Source organism: Pseudorasbora parva, chromosome 7 (genome assembly GCF_024679245.1).
Source record: "Pseudorasbora parva isolate DD20220531a chromosome 7, ASM2467924v1, whole genome shotgun sequence".
In the NCBI taxonomy this organism is placed as follows: Eukaryota; Metazoa; Chordata; class Actinopteri; order Cypriniformes; family Gobionidae; genus Pseudorasbora; species Pseudorasbora parva.
This window is the reverse complement of record NC_090178.1, coordinates 203,301-222,342: the sequence shown is the minus strand read 5'-3', so window position 1 is coordinate 222,342 and position 19,042 is coordinate 203,301. Positions and strand designations below refer to the sequence as shown.

The following is a 19,042-nucleotide window of genomic DNA, read 5'->3' as shown; positions in this document are numbered from 1 at the left end:
TCACACACACAGGTGTAACATGTTGGTGGAGTGTTCACACAGGCGTGTAACATGTTGGTGGAGCGTTCACACAGGCGTGTAACATGTTGGTGGAGCGTTCACACAGGCGTGTAACATGTTGGTGGAGCGTTCACACAGGCGTGTAACATGTTGGTGGAGCGTTCACACAGGCGTGTAACATGTTGGTGGAGTGTTCACACAGGCGTGTAACATGTTGGTGGAGCGTTCACACAGGCGTGTAACATGTTGGTGGAGCGTTCACACAGGCGTGTAACATGTTGGTGGAGCGTTCACACAGGCGTGTAGCGTGGTAGAGCGTTCACACACACAGGTGTAACATGGTGGAGCGTTCACACACACAGGTGTAACATGTTGGTGGAGCGTTCACACACACAGGTGTAACATGTTGGTGGAGCTTTCACACACACACAGGTGTAACATGTTGGTGGAGCGTTTACACACGCATGTAGCGGCGAGTAGAGTCTGACCTGTTTAAGAGTCTGAGCGTTCACACATGCATGTAGCGGCGAGTAGAGTCTGACCTGTTTAAGAGTCTGGGCGTTCACACACGCGTGTAGCGTGTGGTGGCGTGTAGAGTCTGACCTGTTTAAGAGTCTGAGCGTTCACAAGCGTGTAACGTGTGGTGGCGTGTAGTCTGAACTGTTTAAGAGTCTGAGCGTTCACAAGCGTGTAACGTGTGGTGGCGTGTAGTCTGAACTGTTTAAGAGTCTGAGCGTTCACATACGTGTGTAGCGTGTGGTGGCGTGTAGAGTCTGACCTGTTTAAGGTCCGGATGGACCCAAATCCATAGCTGTCTGTCTGAAGCGTTCGGGCCCCGGGGCCTCCACAGGAACTCAGCCGGACCCAGAGCGCCGTGAGGAAACTGATCCGCTCGATACAGATGGACTCGGCCCTGACGCGCACCGGACACACATGAGGCGGCCGCGAATGTGGGACCTACACACACACACACACGGAGATCAGAGGCAATCAACCTCACACAGACCGACATCAGAGACGATCAACCACATACACACAAACATCACACACACACACAGAAATCAGAGACGATCAACTACACACACACACACAGAGATCCGAGACGATCAACCCCACACACACACAAGATCAGAGACGATCAACCCCACACACACACACACGAGATCAGAGACGATCAACCCCACACACACACGAGATCAGAGACGATCAACCCCACACACACACGAGATCAGAGACGATCAACCCCACACACACACGAGATCAGAGACGATCAACCCCACACACACACACACGAGATCAGAGACGATCAACCCCACACACACACACACACGAGATCAGAGACGATCAACCCCACACACACACACACACGAGATCAGAGACGATCAACCCCACACACACACACACACGAGATCAGAGACGATCAACCCCACACACACACACGAGAACCGAGACGATCAACCCCACACACACACACACGAGATCAGAGACGATCAACCCCACACACACACACACGAGATCAGAGACGATCAACCCCACACACACACACGAGATCCGAGACGATCAACCCCACACACACGAGATCAGAGACGATCAACCCCACACACACACGAGATCAGAGACGATCAACCCCACACACACACACGAGATCAGAGACGATCAACCCCTCACACACACGAGATCAGAGACGATCAACCCCACACACACACAAGATCAGAGACGATCAACCCCACACACACACAAGATCAGAGACGATCAACCCCACACACACACGAGATCAGAGACGATCAACCCCACACACACACAAGATCAGAGACGATCAACCCCACACACACACACACGAGATCAGAGACGATCAACCCCACACACACACAAACGAGATCCGAGACGATCAACCCCACACACACACACGAGATCCGAGACGATCAACCCCTCACACACACACACGAGATCAGAGACGATCAACCCCACACACACACACGAGATCCGAGACGATCAACCCCACACACACACGAGATCAGAGACGATCAACCCCACACACACACGAGATCAGAGACGATCAACCCCACACACACACGAGATCAGAGACGATCAACCCCACACACACACACACACACACACGAGATCAGAGACGATCAACTACACACACACACACCGAGATCAAAGACGATCAACCCCACACACACAGACACAAGATCAGAGACGATCAACTTCACACACACAAACATCACACACACACAAGATCAAAGACGATCAACTACACACACACAAACATCTCACATACACAAGATCAAAGACGATCAACTACACACACATCTCACACACAATACAAACAGACACACACACACACACCTGTTTGTTTGTTGGTGAGTCGAGCCAGCGCTCTCAGTATCAGATCTTCAGATCCCCGGAGCTCCAAGCAGCAGAAATATGACAAATCCTGAGACACACACACACACAGTTCACCCCAGTCTCCAGAAAGCTCATGCTGTGTTTTCCTTAAGGATGGGTTTCCCAAAGGCTCTCCTTTTGTAGAGGAATATCTTCAAGCCGTTTTAGAAAGTGTCTTAAGGCTGCATATATTCAGTAAAAATACAGTAAACATTAAGGTCCCGTCCACACGAGATTACCGAAACCAACTAAAAACGATGTAGCCTGCATGCCAGGCCAGTGTGTGGCGCTGCCACAGAAATACACTAAAAACGGAGAAGAAGAGTTGTGGCTAGCAGGGGTATAGCAGTGGTCGGAGGTGAGGCAAAATCTCACAATAAAATAACAATAAATACATTTGCTACTTAACAGATGTGTTTTATTAACGCCTACCCCGACCCATAACCCTAAACTTAGCCTTACAGTACTGCAGATACGGTCATTAAATGAGGCGACATTGATGTGCCAATGCCCAGTGCCCGTAGCTTTATCCCTAAACTCTTCACCGTGCTGGACGTAGTGCGATGACATCACCGTTTCAGAAAATATACGGATTCGCTGTACACACGAAAACGGAAGAGGGTAGTTTTCAGATTTATCCGCTCTGGGACCCGGTTTCAGAAAATATCGGATTAATGCTTCCAAAACGCCGGATCCGTGCGGACGAAACGCTGATACACGGCAAAATGTATACGTGTACAGCTAAACGCGTCTCCGTGTGGACGGGGCCTGAATATTGTTAAATATTTCAGTTCAATATTACTTTTTTATTTACATGTTTTATAATGAATTCCTGTGATCAAAGCTGACTTTATCATTATTACTCCAGTGTAACAACAACAACAACAACACACACACACACACACCTGCGACAGGGCGTGTCCATGGCCCTGTAGCTCTTGGCTGTGGGTGTGTGTGGCAGACACTCACTCTCACACACACACACACACACACCTGCAGCAGGACGAGTGTGTCCATGGCCCTGTAGCTCTTGGCTGTGGGTGTGTGGCTGACACTCACTCTCTCACACATGCACACACACACACACACACACACACCTGCAGCAGGGCGTGTGTGTCCATGGCCCTGTAGCTGGCCCTGTAGCTCTTGGCTGTGGGTGTGTGTGGCAGGCAGCAGCTCCAGCTCCTCCGCATGTGGAAGCGTTTGGCGTGCCAGATGTGCGTCTCCAGCCATCGGCTCCTCCTCTGCCGGCGGTTGAACTCCAGCAGGAGATTGCCGTGTCTGCGCCGCGCTCGCCGACTCCTGCTGCGGGACACAGGCTTCCTCTGCTTATCTGGAGCATGCTGACTCCGCTCCGCCTGCACACACACACACAGCACTGAGAGACCATCATCACTATCATCATCATCATCACCATCACTATCATCACTATCACCATCATCATCACTATCACCATCACCATCACCATCCTCATCATCACTATCATGACTATCACCATCATCATCCTCATCATCATCACTATCATGACTATCACCATCATCACTATCATCATGACTATCACCATCACCACAATCACCTCACCACCATCACCATTACTATCACCATCACCATCATCCCTATCACCATAGTGGGTTAGTGATGATGGTGATAGTGATGATGGTGATAGTAATGATGATGATGGTGATAGTGATGATGGTGATAGTGATGGTGGTGATAGTGATGGTGGTGATAGTGATGGTTGTGATAGTGATGGTGGTGATAGTGATGGTGGTGATAGTGATGAAAGTGATTGTGATGATAGTGATGATGATGATGATGGTGATAGTGATGGTAAGGATGATGATGGTGATATTGATGATGATGATGATGATGATGATGATGATGGTGATAGTGATAGTAAGGATGATGATGGTGATATTGATGATGATGATGATGATGGTGGTGGTGGTGATAGTTGTGGTGGTGATAGTGATGATGGTGATAGTGATGGTGATGACAGTGAAGATGGTGATAGTGATAGTGATGATGATGGTGATAGCGATGGTGATGATAGTGATGATGGTGATAGTGACGATGGTGATAGTGATGATGGTGATGATGATGATGATGATAGTGATAGTAAGGATGATGATGGTGATATTGATGATGATGGTGGTGGTGGTGATAGTGATGATGGTGATAGTGATGATAGTGATGATGATGGTGATAGCGATGGTGACAGTGAAGATGGTGATAGTGATGATAGTGAAGATGGTGATAGTGATAATGATGATGGTGATAGCGATGGTGATGATAGTGACGATAGTGATAGTGATGGTGATGATAGTGATGGTGATGATGGTGAGTGATAGTGATGATGGTGATAGTGATGATAGCAAGGATGGTGATAGCGATGGTGATGATGGCGATAGTGATGATGGTGATAGTGATGGGGGTGATAGTGATGGTGATAGTGATGATGGTGATAGTGATGGTGATGATAGCGATGGTGATGATAGCGATGGTGATGATAGCGATGATGGTGATAGTGATGATAGCGATGGTGATAGTGATGATAGCGATGGTGATAGTGATGGTGATGATAGTGATGGTGATGATAGTGATGGTGATGATGATGATGATGGTGATAGTGAAGATGGTGATGATGATGATGACGGTGATAGTGATGATGATGATGGTGATAGTGATGCTAGTGATAGTGATGATGGTGATAGTGATGGTGATAGTGATGATGTGATAGTGATGGTGATGACGGTGATAGTGATGATGATCGTGATGATGGTGATGGTGATAGTGATGATAGTGATAGTAATAGTGATGATAGTGATAGTGATGATAGTGATAGTGATGATGATGGTGATGATAGTGATAGTGATGACGATGATAGTGGTGATAGTGATGATGGTGATGACGATCGTGATGATGGTGATAGTGATGATGATAGTGATGATAGTGATGATGATAGTGATGATGGTGATAGTGATGATAGTGATAATGATAGTGATGATGGCGATAGTGATGATGGTGATGACGGTGATAGTGATGATGATCGTGATGATGGTGATAGTGATGATGATCGTGATGATGGTGATAGTGATGATGGTGATAGTGATGATGGAAATAGTGATGATGGTGATAGTGATGGTGATCGTGGTTGTAGCTCTCTATTAGTGTTACTCGATCTTAGCGCTGCATTCGATACTATCGATCACGATATTCTTCTGAATAGAATCGAAAATGATGTTGGCATTAGTGGAACTGCTTTGGCATGGTTTAAATCGTACCTATCTGACCGTTATCAGTTTGTAGCAGTAAATAAAGAGATGTCGTACCGATCACAAGTTCAGTATGGGGTACCGCAAGGCTCAGTGTTAGGACTGCTGCTCTTCACCCTGTATCTGCTCCACTGGGAGATATCATTAGGAAGCATGGCGTTAGTTTTCATTCTTATGCTGACGATACTCAGCTCTATATTTCCTCACGCCCTGACGAAACCTACGAATTCACAAGATTAACGGAATGCAGAGCTGATATAAAACACTGGATGAAGAGTAATTTCAATAATATTAATTAAATTTTAATAAGCGCTATATAAATAAAGTTGATTGATTGATTGATAGTGATGATGGTGATGACGGTGATAGTGATGATGATCGTGATGATGGTGATAGTGATGATGATCGTGATGATGGTGATGGTGACGGTGATAGTGATGGTGATAGTGATGATGGTGATGATGATCGTGATGGTGGTGATAGTGATGATGATGATGGTGATAGTGATGATGGTGATGATGATGATGGTGATAGTGATAATGGTAATAGTGATGATGGTCGTGATGATGGTTATAGTGATGATGATGGTGATAGTGATGATGTGATCGTGATGATGGTGATAGTGATGATGATCGGGATGATGGTTATAGTGATGATGATGATGGTGATCGTGATGATGGTGATCGTGATAGTGATGATGATGGTGATAGTGGTGATAGTGATGATGATGATGGTGATAGTGATGATGATGGTGATAGTGGTGATAGTGATGATGGTGATAGTGATGGTGGTGATAGTGATGGTGGTGATAGTGATGATGATGGTGATAGTGGTGATAGTGATGATGATGATGGTGATAGTGATGATGATGGTGATAGTGGTGATAGTGATGATGATGATGGTGATAGTGATGATGGTGATAGTGATGGTGGTGATAGTGATGGTGGTGATAGTGATGATGGTGATAGTGATGATGGTGATAATGATGGTGGTGATAGTGATGGTGGTGATAGTGATGATGATGATGGTGATAGTGATGGTGGTGATAGTGATGATGGTGATAGTGATGATGATCGTGATGACGGTGATAGTGATGATGATCTTGATGATGATGATCGTGATGATGGTGATAGTGATGATGATGATAGTGATGATGATGATAGTGATGGTGGTGATAGTGATGATGGTGATAGTGATGATGGTGATAGTGATGATGGTGATAGTGATGATGATCGTGATGATGGTGATCGTGATGATGGTGATCGTGATGATGGTGATAGTGATGATGGTGATAGTGATGATGGTGATAGTGATGATGGTGATAGTGATGATGATCGTGATGATGATCGTGATGATGGTGATAGTGATGATGGTGATAGTGATAGTGGTGATAGTGATGATGATGATAGTGATGGTGGTGATAGTGATAGTGGTGATGGTGATAGTGATGATGGTGATAGTGATGATGATCGTGATGATGGTGATCGTGATGATGGTGATAGTGATGGTGGTGATAGTGATGATGGTGATAGTGATGATGGTGATAGTGATGATGATGGTGATGATGATCGTGATGATGGTGATCGTGATGATGGTGATAGTGATGACGGTGATAGTGATGATGGTGTGTGTGTGTGATAGTGATGGTGGTGATAGTGATGATGGTAGGTCAGTACCAGTCTCTGAGCGCCTTCTCGCAGGCGGCTCGGCAGCCTCTTGGTGTTGTGGCTCATGGCCCGTCTGCGCATGTGCTTGGGCAGGGCGGTGAAGACGTGGCAGCTGCCGGCAGGTTTACTGACGGCCTTCAGCATAGCATTCAGCTCCGCCGCGCGGGCTTTAGCGAAGAAAGAGCCTGAGACACACACACACACACACACACACTCTCTTAAAGACTTCAGACATGAGCTACACATATTCACATCTAAGGGCTAGACACACACTTTTACATGTGTGCTATCTCCAGTTCTCGATGGTGTGTGTGTGTGTGTTATCTCCCGATCTCAATGGTGTGTGTGTGTGTGTGTGTGTTATCTCCCGATCTCAATGGTGTGTGTTATCTCCCGATCTTGATGGTGTGTTGTGTGTGTGTTAGCTCCGGATCTCGATGGTGTGCGTGTTATCTCCCGATCTCAATGGTGTGTGTGTTATCAACCGATCTCAATGGTGTGTGTGTTATCTCCCGATCTCAATGGTGTGTGTGTTATCTCCCGATCTCAATGGTGTGTGTGTTATCTCCGGATCTCGATGATGTGCGTGTTATCTCCCGATCTCGATGATGTGCGTGTTATCTCCGGATCTCGATGATGTGCGTGTTATCTCCCGATCTCAATGGTGCGTGTGTGTTATCTCCCGATCTCGATGATGTGTGTGTGTTATCTCCGGATCTCAATGGTGTGTGTGTTATCTCCGGATCTCGATGATGTGTGTGTGTTATCTCCCGATCTCGATGATGTGTGTGTGTTATCTCCTGATCTCAATGGTGTGTGTGTTATCTCCTGATCTCAATGGTGTGTGTGTTATCTCCTGATCTCAATGGTGTGTGTGTTATCTCCTGATCTCAATGGTGTGTGTGTTATCTCCTGATCTCAATGGTGTGTGTGTTATCTCCGGATCTCGATGATGTGCGTGTTACCTCCCGATCTCGATGATGTGTGTGTGTTATCTCCTGATCTCGATGGTGTGTGTGTGTTATCTCCGGATCTCGATGGTGTGTGTGTGTTATCTCCGGATCTCGATGGTGTGCGTGTGTTATCTCCTGATCTCGATGGTGTGCGTGTGTTATCTCCTGATCTCGATGGTGTGCGTGTGTTATCTCCTGATCTCGATGGTGTGCGTGTGTTATCTCCTGATCTCGATGGTGTGCGTGTGTTATCTCCCGATCTCGATGGTGCGTGTGTGTTATCTCCCGATCTCGATGATGTGTGTGTGTTATCTCCGGATCTCAATGGTGTGTGTGTTATCTCCGGATCTCGATGATGTGTGTGTGTTATCTCCCGATCTCGATGATGTGTGTGTGTTATCTCCTGATCTCAATGGTGTGTGTGTTATCTCCTGATCTCAATGGTGTGTGTGTTATCTCCTGATCTCAATGGTGTGTGTGTTATCTCCTGATCTCAATGGTGTGTGTGTTATCTCCTGATCTCAATGGTGTGTGTGTTATCTCCGGATCTCGATGATGTGCGTGTTACCTCCCGATCTCGATGATGTGTGTGTGTTATCTCCTGATCTCGATGGTGTGTGTGTGTTATCTCCGGATCTCGATGGTGTGTGTGTGTTATCTCCGGATCTCGATGGTGTGTGTGTGTTATCTCCCGATCTCGATGGTGTGTGTGTGTGTTATCTCCTGATCTCGATGGTGTGCGTGTGTTATCTCCTGATCTCGATGATGTGCGTGTGTTATCTCCTGATCTCGATGGTGTGTGTGTTATCTCCTGATCTCGATGGTGTGTGTGTGTTATCTCCTGATCTCGATGGTGTGCGTGTGTTATCTCCTGATCTCGATGGTGTGCGTGTGTTATCTCCTGATCTTGATGGTGTGTTGTGTGTGTGTTATCTCCGGATCTCGATGGTGTACGTGTTATCTCCCGATCTCAATGGTGTGTGTGTTATCACCCGATCTCAATGGTGTGTGTGTTATCTCCCGATCTCAATGGTGTGTGTGTTATCTCCCGATCTTGATGGTGTGTTGTGTGTGTGTTATCTCCGGATCTCGATGGTGTGCGTGTTATCTCCCGATCTCAATGGTGTGTGTGTTATCTCCCGATCTTGATGGTGTGTTGTGTGTGTGTTATCTCCGGATCTCGATGGTGTGCGTGTTATCTCCCGATCTCAATGGTGTGTGTGTTATCTCCCGATCTTGATGGTGTGTTGTGTGTGTGTTATCTCCGGATCTCGATGGTGTGCGTGTTATCTCCCGATCTCAATGGTGTGTGTGTTATCACCCGATCTCAATGGTGTGTGTGTTATCACCCGATCTCAATGGTGTGTGTGTTATCTCCCGATCTCAATGGTGTGTGTGTTATCTCCGGATCTCGATGATGTGCGTGTTATCTCCCGATCTCGATGGTGTGTGTGTTATCACCCGATCTTGATGGTGTGTTGTGTGTGTGTTATCTCCGGATCTCGATGGTGTGCGTGTTATCTCCCGATCTCAATGGTGTGTGTGTTATCTCCGGATCTCGATGGTGTGCGTGTTATCTCCCGATCTCAATGGTGTGTGTGTTATCTCCCGATCTTGATGGTGTGTTGTGTGTGTGTTATCTCCGGATCTCGATGATGTGTGTGTGTTATCTCCGGATCTCGATGATGTGTGTGTGTTATCTCCGGATCTCGATGATGTGTGTGTGTTATCTCCCGATCTTGATGGTGTGTTGTGTGTGTGTTATCTCCGGATCTCGATGGTGTGCGTGTTATCTCCCGATCTCAATGGTGTGTGTGTTATCACCCGATCTCAATGGTGTGTGTGTTATCACCCGATCTCAATGGTGTGTGTGTTATCTCCCGATCTCAATGGTGTGTGTGTTATCTCCGGATCTCGATGATGTGCGTGTTATCTCCCGATCTCGATGGTGTGTGTGTTATCTCCCGATCTCGATGGTGTGTGTGTGTTATCTCCTGATCTCGATGGTGTGCGTGTGTTATCTCCCGATCTCGATGGTGTGTGTGTGTGTTATCTCCTGATCTCGATGGTGTGTGTGTGTGTTATCTCCTGATCTCGATGGTGTGTGTGTGTGTTATCTCCTGATCTCGATGATGTGCGTGTGTTATCTCCTGATCTCGATGGTGTGCGTGTGTTATCTCCTGATCTCGATGGTGTGCGTGTGTTATCTCCTGATCTCGATGGTGTGCGTGTGTTATCTCCTGATCTTGATGGTGTGTTGTGTGTGTGTTATCTCCGGATCTCGATGGTGTGCGTGTTATCTCCCGATCTCAATGGTGTGTGTGTTATCACCCGATCTCAATGGTGTGTGTGTTATCACCCGATCTCAATGGTGTGTGTGTTATCTCCCGATCTCAATGGTGTGTGTGTTATCTCCTGATCTCGATGATGTGTGTGTGTTATCTCCCGATCTCGATGGTGTGTGTGTGTTATCTCCTGATCTCGATGGTGTGCGTGTGTTATCTCCTGATCTCGATGATGTGCGTGTTATCTCCCGATCTCGATGGTGTGTGTGTTATCTCCGGATCTCGATGGTGTGTGTGTGTTATCTCCGGATCTCGATGGTGTGTGTGTGTTATCTCCCGATCTCGATGGTGTGCGTGTGTTATCTCCTGATCTCGATGGTGTGCGTGTGTTATCTCCTGATCTCGATGGTGTGCGTGTGTTATCTCCTGATCTCGATGGTGTGCGTGTGTGTTATCTCCTGATCTCGATGGTGTGCGTGTGTGTTATCTCCTGATCTCGATGGTGTGCGTGTGTTATCTCCTGATCTCGATGGTGTGCGTGTGTTATCTCCTGATCTCGATGGTGTGCGTGTGTTATCTCCTGATCTCGATGGTGTGCGTGTGTGTTATCTCCTGATCTCGATGGTGTGCGTGTGTTATCTCCTGATCTCGATGGTGTGCGTGTGTTATCTCCTGATCTCGATGGTGTGCGTGTGTTATCTCCTGATCTCGATGGTGTGCGTGTTATCTCCTGATCTCAATGGTGTGTGTGTTATCTCCGGATCTCGATGGTGTGTGTGTGTTATCTCCCGATCTCGATGGTGTGCGTGTGTTATCTCCTGATCTCGATGGTGTGCGTGTGTTATCTCCTGATCTCGATGGTGTGTGTGTGTTATCTCCTGATCTCGATGGTGTGTCTTTGATCACCTGTGATGTATTTGGGCAGATCTTGACTGTAACTATGACCCCCAGCCTGATGACCTCTGACCCAGCCGCATACCTGCGACCCCTGACCTCTCTCGGCACCGCGACCTGCAGACGAGCATCCGTTCAATAAACACAAATGACTCCTGATCAAATGCCATCACTTCTGAATAAAGTCTGATCCTCACCTGAGCTTGTGTACGTGACGTTTCTCGGCTGATTTTTCATCTTTCTTTCTCTCATTCGGTCTTTAGCTCCAGTCATCTGAAACACACACACACACACACACACACACACACACACACACACACACACACACACAAAATCCCACATATATCTGATATATTATAATATATAATATAGGGATTACAGACAGACAGGACATTATTTATACAAACCCGATTCCAAAAATGTTGGGACACTGTACAAGTTGTGAATAAACACAGAATGCAATGATGTGGGAGTTTCAAATTTCAATATTTTATTCAGAATACAACATAGATGACATATCACATGTTTAATCTGAGAAAATGTGTAATTTTAAGGGAAAAATAAGTTAATTTTAAATTTCTCAAAAAAGTTGTGCCGTGGCCATGTTTCCCCCTGTGTGTCATCCCCTCTTCTGTTTATATCAGTCTGCAAACGTCTGGGCACTGAGGAGACGAGCTGCTCAAGTTTAGGAATAGGAATGTTGGCCCATTCTTGTCTAATTCAGGCTTCTAGCTGCTCAACTGTCTCAGGTCTTCTTTATCGCATCTTCCTCTTTATGATGCGCCAAATGTTTTCTAATGGTGAAAGATCTGGACTGCAGGCTGGCCATTTCAGTGCCGGATCCTCCTTCTGCTCAGCCATGATGCTGTAACTGATGCAGTGTGTGCTCTGGCATTGTCATGTTGGAGAATGCAAGGTCTGAAAGAGACGCCGTCTGGATGGAGCAGATGTTGCTCTAGAACTGGGATAGACGTTTCAGCATTGATGGCCTTTCCAGATGTGTAAGCTGCCCATGCCACACACACTCATGAACCCCAGACCATCAGAGATCAGCTTCTGAACTGAGCGCTGAGAACAGCTTGGGTTGTCCTTGTCCTCTTTAGTCCGGATGACATGGCGTCCCAGTTTTCCAAAAAGAACTTCACATTTTGATTCGTCTGACCACAGAACAGTTTTCCACTTTGCTACAGTCCATTTTGAAGGGGTACTTCAGGGCTGGGAAGATCAATCTGTATTTAAAGGGTCATTAATGTATTAGAAATGTGAATTTTTTAATTTGGTGCTTTCTCACTGTCTCATGGGGATGAAAGAAAATTCCCAGAATGCTTCGCTGCCCTACGAGGCCACTCCCAAAGCCACCACTACTAGATTACTGGATCACTTTCCCACCGCGACCGCGTTCATTTAGATAAAATCATTTCAGATAGAGAACAGACACCAGACCTGCCAACCTTGAAGAAATTTGATGAGTACTACCCCCCCCAGCGCGCACCGACAGCCCACCGCCAATGTGCGCTTCACCGTTGCCCACCCGCCAGTGAGAAATTTATGATACCTCATAGACTCATAGATAAATCTATGAACTCCATAATACATAATATGCACATAATATACTTTCACCAATTAAGATTTATTAGTTACTCCATAACCAAATACAAGTAGACCATAAATGTTATACAATTACTGCAATAACTCCCAGCAGCGAATTGAAAACAAACCTTGCATCACAACCCATTCCATCATTGTGTTCATGATATTATAGAAAGGCTGGTGATGGCGAATCATCACACACAAACAGAACCAAAGACAGCCTAAACACAGAGCAAGACATAATAACATCTCGCATTCATGCACAAACTATTCACTATAGCACTAGCCAAAGTGTTTGTTTTCCAGTAGATGGCAGCAATCTTCCACTAAACTATGGCACATTTCATATTTTCACTGTGAAAACTTCTTTTATTTTAATTTGACATAACATTTTGCTATTATATACAGTAAATATTGTTACTAATGTACAATGTAAATTTCATTTCATATTTAATCAAATTAAATATGAATTTAAATTAATAAATTAATTTAATTTGACAAAACTAAACAACTATAGAGTAAAAACATTAAAATATTTACTGATATGCATTTAATAAAACTCCCATTTTTTGACAGTTGATCCTTCTTGCAATCGTAGCCTAATGCAATTGACTAGCGTTATGGCCAACAGTAAGCCTTTAAATAAGAGTTATTGAACGGTTTACACTGTCATATACAAAAAAAAAAGAGCCCGTACTGCACAGGAAATAAAAATGAACGCAAAAAACCTGACGACCTCACCAAAGCATGAGCTATTGGCTAACATATCCCCAGAATATCAGCAGTAATCTCCATCTCCGATCGGCGCACAGGGACTAAAATAAATAAATAAAGAAATAAATAGCCTAAATAAAACGCACATCAGCAAACCTGACCTTACCTGAATAGGCTCCTGTAGAATTTTATCATTGTAATAAAAGATGTAATTTGGCACATAATTTCAACATGCTGTTATTTAGCCCACTGCTAATTAATGCCTATTGCAAAAAGAAAGAAAGCTTGAATAAAATTAGTCATTGACATTATAGGCTATTAACTCTGCTCGCTGTCATGCAGGGTGACGACTAGGACGAGCCTGAAGAATTAAACCGGTCATTTTGACTGAATAGAAAAGAGAGCGCGTCTTTTTCAGGCAGATAGTGCAAATTATTTTATACCAGCAGGCCAAACAATCATACAAGAAACAAACTCTGGAGCAACGATATTAAAACGCTGACTCTTTTCATTCTCTGAAATTCGCTGCAAGTCCACCGCACCACAGTGCATGTTCACATTTTTAATTGTCCATAACAGCCCCAAAACTCTCCTGCTTGCCTTGCACATCTAATTAATGGGCAGAGTTTTCCGACTATGTTTCTTACCTTCTTTCTGTGTGTGTGTGTGTGTGTGTGTGTGTGTGTGTGTGCTGTGGATGTCATTGAGCTTGTAGAAGTTTAGCTCTTGCATTCTTCTGAACATCTCGCGCTGCCATTGCCCGATGTCATTTCTGATATAACTCCATAATCTGTCTGTTTTAAATGCCTTTTCTCCGAATGAATGACGTCTATGACTGGCTGTTTTAAAATATAACTAGACTAATATCATAACAAAATAACCCAGGCAGTCTCATCTACGAGATGGAGGCCTAATATTGTTACCAGGCGCTGCCTGTAACAATATTTAACAATGTATATATTTTTCATGTGATTGGTTCAACTGCCACCCGCCCTTAATTTAATTAAAATATAATATTCCGTCACGTCATCGGCCGATCCGCGGCTGTTACCGCCAACCGCGGTTCATCCGGTTCAAGCCTGCAGTTATCCGGCCGGCCTGCTTGAGTCCCTGAACACGTGCGGGCGCGAAGCATTTGACTAGGAGGGGCAGATGGGCGGAGGGTTAAAATGAAGCGCTCTGATTGGCCGAAAGCTTTACACACTGTGGCTCAGCGGCAGAATCAACGTCATGGGTTGCACTGAAACCGGCGAAATGCGAGATGCAACAAAATGCGTACCTAGAGAGCAGCGAATCGTACAAGCGTACTTAAGAGTCAAAATGCGTGCTGAGTACGAAAAATGTGTACATGTTGGCAGGTCTGAGGCACTACAATTAAAAACTGAACGTGTGTGTTCAACATAATGTGACTGAGGGAGTGCCCAAACGCTGCAGGAGTCAGATATATTGTCATGGTTGAGCTCGGGATGAGAGCTGAGGTAAACGCGACCGCAGCATACATTCACAGCGCATGTTCAGTCTGCCGCGTTTTCAGTTCATGCCTTTGGAAGCTTTACTTAATAGGAATTAGTTTGAGAAGTTGAAACACTCGCTTAGCTCCGCCGGCCGCTCCGTTTACATGAATGCCCGCAGCCGAGCTGAGCTGTGAGTGCGATCTCCATCCTCATGTGTGTGAGTGTCAAACGTGAGGAAACGGCTCCCTCTGCTGGCTGGAGTCTTCAGCCTCTGGCCAAACAACAGAACGTCAGTAACAGCTAACTGGAGCCATTGACTGCCATAGTAGGAAAAAAAATACTACAGAAGTCAATGGCTCCAGATAGCTGTTACTGACGTTCTTCAAAATCTCTCCCTTGTGTTCAGCTGAAGACAGACACTCATACAGGTTTGAGACAACTTGAGGGCGAGTAAAGGATGACAGAGTTTTCATTTCAAAGTGAACTATCCCCTTAAAGCAAGTGTACATGGGTAAATCTTCTGCAGATATTTTTTATTCATATTCACATTTTATTCATACACACAGAGATTGTTCCAGATTCTCTGAATCTTTGGATGATATTATGCTCTGTAGATGATAAAACTTCACACTCTGCAGTGTTTCTCTGAGAAACTCCTTCCTGATGTTGCTCCACTATTGTCCGCTGCAGTACTGTTTATTGCGTGCTGTAGTGTGTAGTGTACTGTTTAGTGTGTGCTGTAGTGTGTGCTGTAGTGTACTGTTTAGTGCGTGCTGTAGTGTGTAGTGTACTGTTTAGTGTGTGCTGTAGTGTGTGCTGTAGTGTGTAGTGTACTGTTTAGTGCGTGCTGTAGTGTGTGCTGTAGTGTGTAGTGTACTGTTTAGTGCGTGCTGTAGTGTGTAGTGTGTGCTGTAGTGTGTGCTGTAGTGTGTAGTGTACTGTTTAGTGTGTGCTGTAGTGTGTAGTGTACTGTTTAGTGTGTGCTGTAGTGTGTGCTGTAGTGTGTAGTGTACTGTTTAGTGTGTGCTGTAGTGTGTGCTGTAGTGTGTAGTGTACTGTTTAGTGCGTGCTGTAGTGTGTAGTGTACTGTTTAGTGTGTGCTGTAGTGTGTGCTGTAGTGTGTAGTGTACTGTTTAGTGTGTGCTGTAGTGTGTGCTGTAGTGTGTAGTGTACTGTTTAGTGTGTGCTGTAGTGTACTGTTTAGTGCGTGCTGTAGTGTGTAGTGTACTGTTTAGTGTGTGCTGTAGTGTGTGCTGTAGTGTGTAGTGTACTGTTTAGTGCGTGCTGTAGTGTGTGCTGTAGTGTGTAGTGTACTGTTTAGTGCGTGCTGTAGTGTGTAGTGTGTGCTGTAGTGTGTGCTGTAGTGTGTAGTGTACTGTTTAGTGTGTGCTGTAGTGTGTAGTGTGTGCTGTAGTGTGTGCTGTAGTGTGTAGTGTGTGCTGTAGTGTGTGCTGTAGTGTGGGCTGTAGTGTGGGCTGTAGTGTGTAGTGTGTGCTGTAGTGTGGGCTGTAGTGTGTAGTGTGTGCTGTAGTGTGGGCTGTAGTGTGTAGTGTGTGCTGTAGTGTGTAGTGTGTGCTGTAGTGTGGGCTGTAGTGTGTAGTGTACTGTTTAGTGCGTGCTGTAGTGTGTAGTGTGTGCTGTAGTGTGTGCTGTAGTGTGTAGTGTACTGTTTAGTGCGTGCTGTAGTGTGTAGTGTGTGCTGTAGTGTGGGCTGTAGTGTGTAGTGTACTGTTTAGTGCGTGCTGTAGTGTGTAGTGTACTGTTTAGTGCGTGCTGTAGTGTGTAGTGTACTGTTTAGTGCGTGCTGTAGTGTGTAGTGTACTGTTTAGTGCGTGCTGTAGTGTGTGCTGTAGTGTGTAGTGTACTGTTTAGTGCGTGCTGTAGTGTGGGCTGTAGTGTGTAGTGTACTGTTTAGTGTGTGCTGTAGTGTGGGCTGTAGTGTGTAGTGTGGGCTGTAGTGTGTAGTGTGTGCTGTAGTGTGTAGTGTGTGCTGTAGTGTGTGCTGTAGTGTGTAGTGTGTGCTGTAGTGTGTGCTGTAGTGTGTGCTGTAGTGTGTGCTGTAGTGTGTAGTGTACTGTTTAGTGCGTGCTGTAGTGTGTGCTGTAGTGTGTAGTGTACTGTTTAGTGCGTGCTGTAGTGTGTGCTGTAGTGTGTAGTGTACTGTTTAGTGCGTGCTGTAGTGTGTGCTGTAGTGTGTAGTGTACTGTTTAGTGCGTGCTGTAGTGTGTGCTGTAGTGTGTAGTGTACTGTTTAGTGCGTGCTGTAGTGTGTGCTGTAGTGTGTAGTGTACTGTTTAGTGCGTGCTGTAGTGTGTGCTGTAGTGTGTAGTGTACTGTTTAGTGCGTGCTGTAGTGTGTGCTGTAGTGTGTAGTGTACTGTTTAGTGCGTGCTGTAGTGTGTGCTGTAGTGTGTAGTGTACTGTTTAGTGTGTGCTGTAGTGTGGGCTGTAGTGTGTAGTGTGGGCTGTAGTGTGTAGTGTGTGCTGTAGTGTGTAGTGTGTGCTGTAGTGTGTGCTGTAGTGTGTAGTGTGTGCTGTAGTGTGTGCTGTAGTGTGTGCTGTAGTGTGTGCTGTAGTGTGTAGTGTACTGTTTAGTGTGTGCTGTAGTGTGTAGTGTGTGCTGTAGTGTGTGCTGTAGTGTGTAGTGTGTGCTGTAGTGTGTAGTGTACTGTTTAGTGTGTGCTGTAGTGTGTAGTGTGTGCTGTAGTGTGTGCTGTAGTGTGTAGTGTACTGTTTAGTGCGTGCTGTAGTGTGTAGTGCGTGCTGTAGTGTGTAGTGTGTGCTGTAGTGTGTGCTGTAGTGTGTGCTGTAGTGTGTAGTGTGTGCTGTAGTGTGTAGTGTACTGTTTAGTGCGTGCTGTAGTGTGTAGTGCGTGCTGTAGTGTGTAGTGTGTGCTGTAGTGTGTAGTGTACTGTTTAGTGCGTGCTGTAGTGTGTAGTGCGTGCTGTAGTGTGTAGTGTGTGCTGTAGTGTGTGCTGTAGTGTGTGCTGTAGTGTGTAGTGTGTGCTGTAGTGTGTGCTGTAGTGTGTGCTGTAGTGTGTAGTGTGTGCTGTAGTGTGTAGTGTACTGTTTAGTGCGTGCTGTAGTGTGTAGTGTGTGCTGTAGTGTGTAGTGTGTGCTGTAGTGTGTAGTGTGTGCTGTAGTGTGTAGTGCGTGCTGTAGTGTGTAGTGTGTGCTGTAGTGTGTAGTGTGTGCTGTAGTGTGTAGTGTGTGCTGTAGTGTGTAGTGTGTGCTGTAGTGTGTGCTGTAGTGTGTAGTGTGTCCTGTAGTGTGTAGTGTGTGCTGTAGTGTGTGCTGTAGTGTGTAGTGTGTGCTGTAGTGTGTGCTGTAGTGTGTAGTGTGTGCTGTAGTGTGTAGTGTGTGCTGTAGTGTGTAGTGTGTGCTGTAGTGTGTGCTGTAGTGTGTGCTGTAGTGTGTAGTGTGTGCTGTAGTGTGTGCTGTAGTGTGTAGTGTGTGCTGTAGTGTGTAGTGTGTGCTGTAGTGTGTGCTGTAGTGTGTGCTGTAGTGTGTAAAGTGCAGTAAATTAGTGTCACGTATAAAGAGTGTTGTCCAGTTTATTAAACGCTTCATTGAAAAAGGTAAACTAAAGTAAAGCGGTCCTTAAGGCAGCGGTCGTGAAATGAATGAAATGCAGTTTTTGGCCTGTAAATCTCCATATTTGTGTTGGTGAATGATCTTTACTCTCTTCTAACACTAGCGATATAACACTCATAACACGACACGTACCTTAAAGCGCGTTAATCTCCTCCGCTTGATGTGAACAGTTTGTGTGTGAACTTCCCGTTGGAGCGGCTCACGCTCTGGCTGACAGCCCACGTGCACAA

General features: G+C 45.6%; 1 protein-coding gene across 1 annotated transcript in view; it reads right to left on the bottom strand.

Moving 5' to 3' along the window:
• pop1 (POP1 homolog, ribonuclease P/MRP subunit) overlaps window positions 1-19,042 on the bottom strand; it is a 77,437-nt gene extending 58,395 nt beyond the window's left edge. The window contains 7 exon segments of the mRNA XM_067447722.1: window positions 779-957; window positions 2,350-2,437; window positions 3,486-3,746; window positions 7,340-7,515; window positions 11,475-11,579; window positions 11,660-11,735; window positions 18,945-19,042. Coding sequence (XP_067303823.1) covers window positions 779-957; window positions 2,350-2,437; window positions 3,486-3,746; window positions 7,340-7,515; window positions 11,475-11,579; window positions 11,660-11,735 — 885 coding nt within the window. The 5' untranslated portion in view covers window positions 18,945-19,042.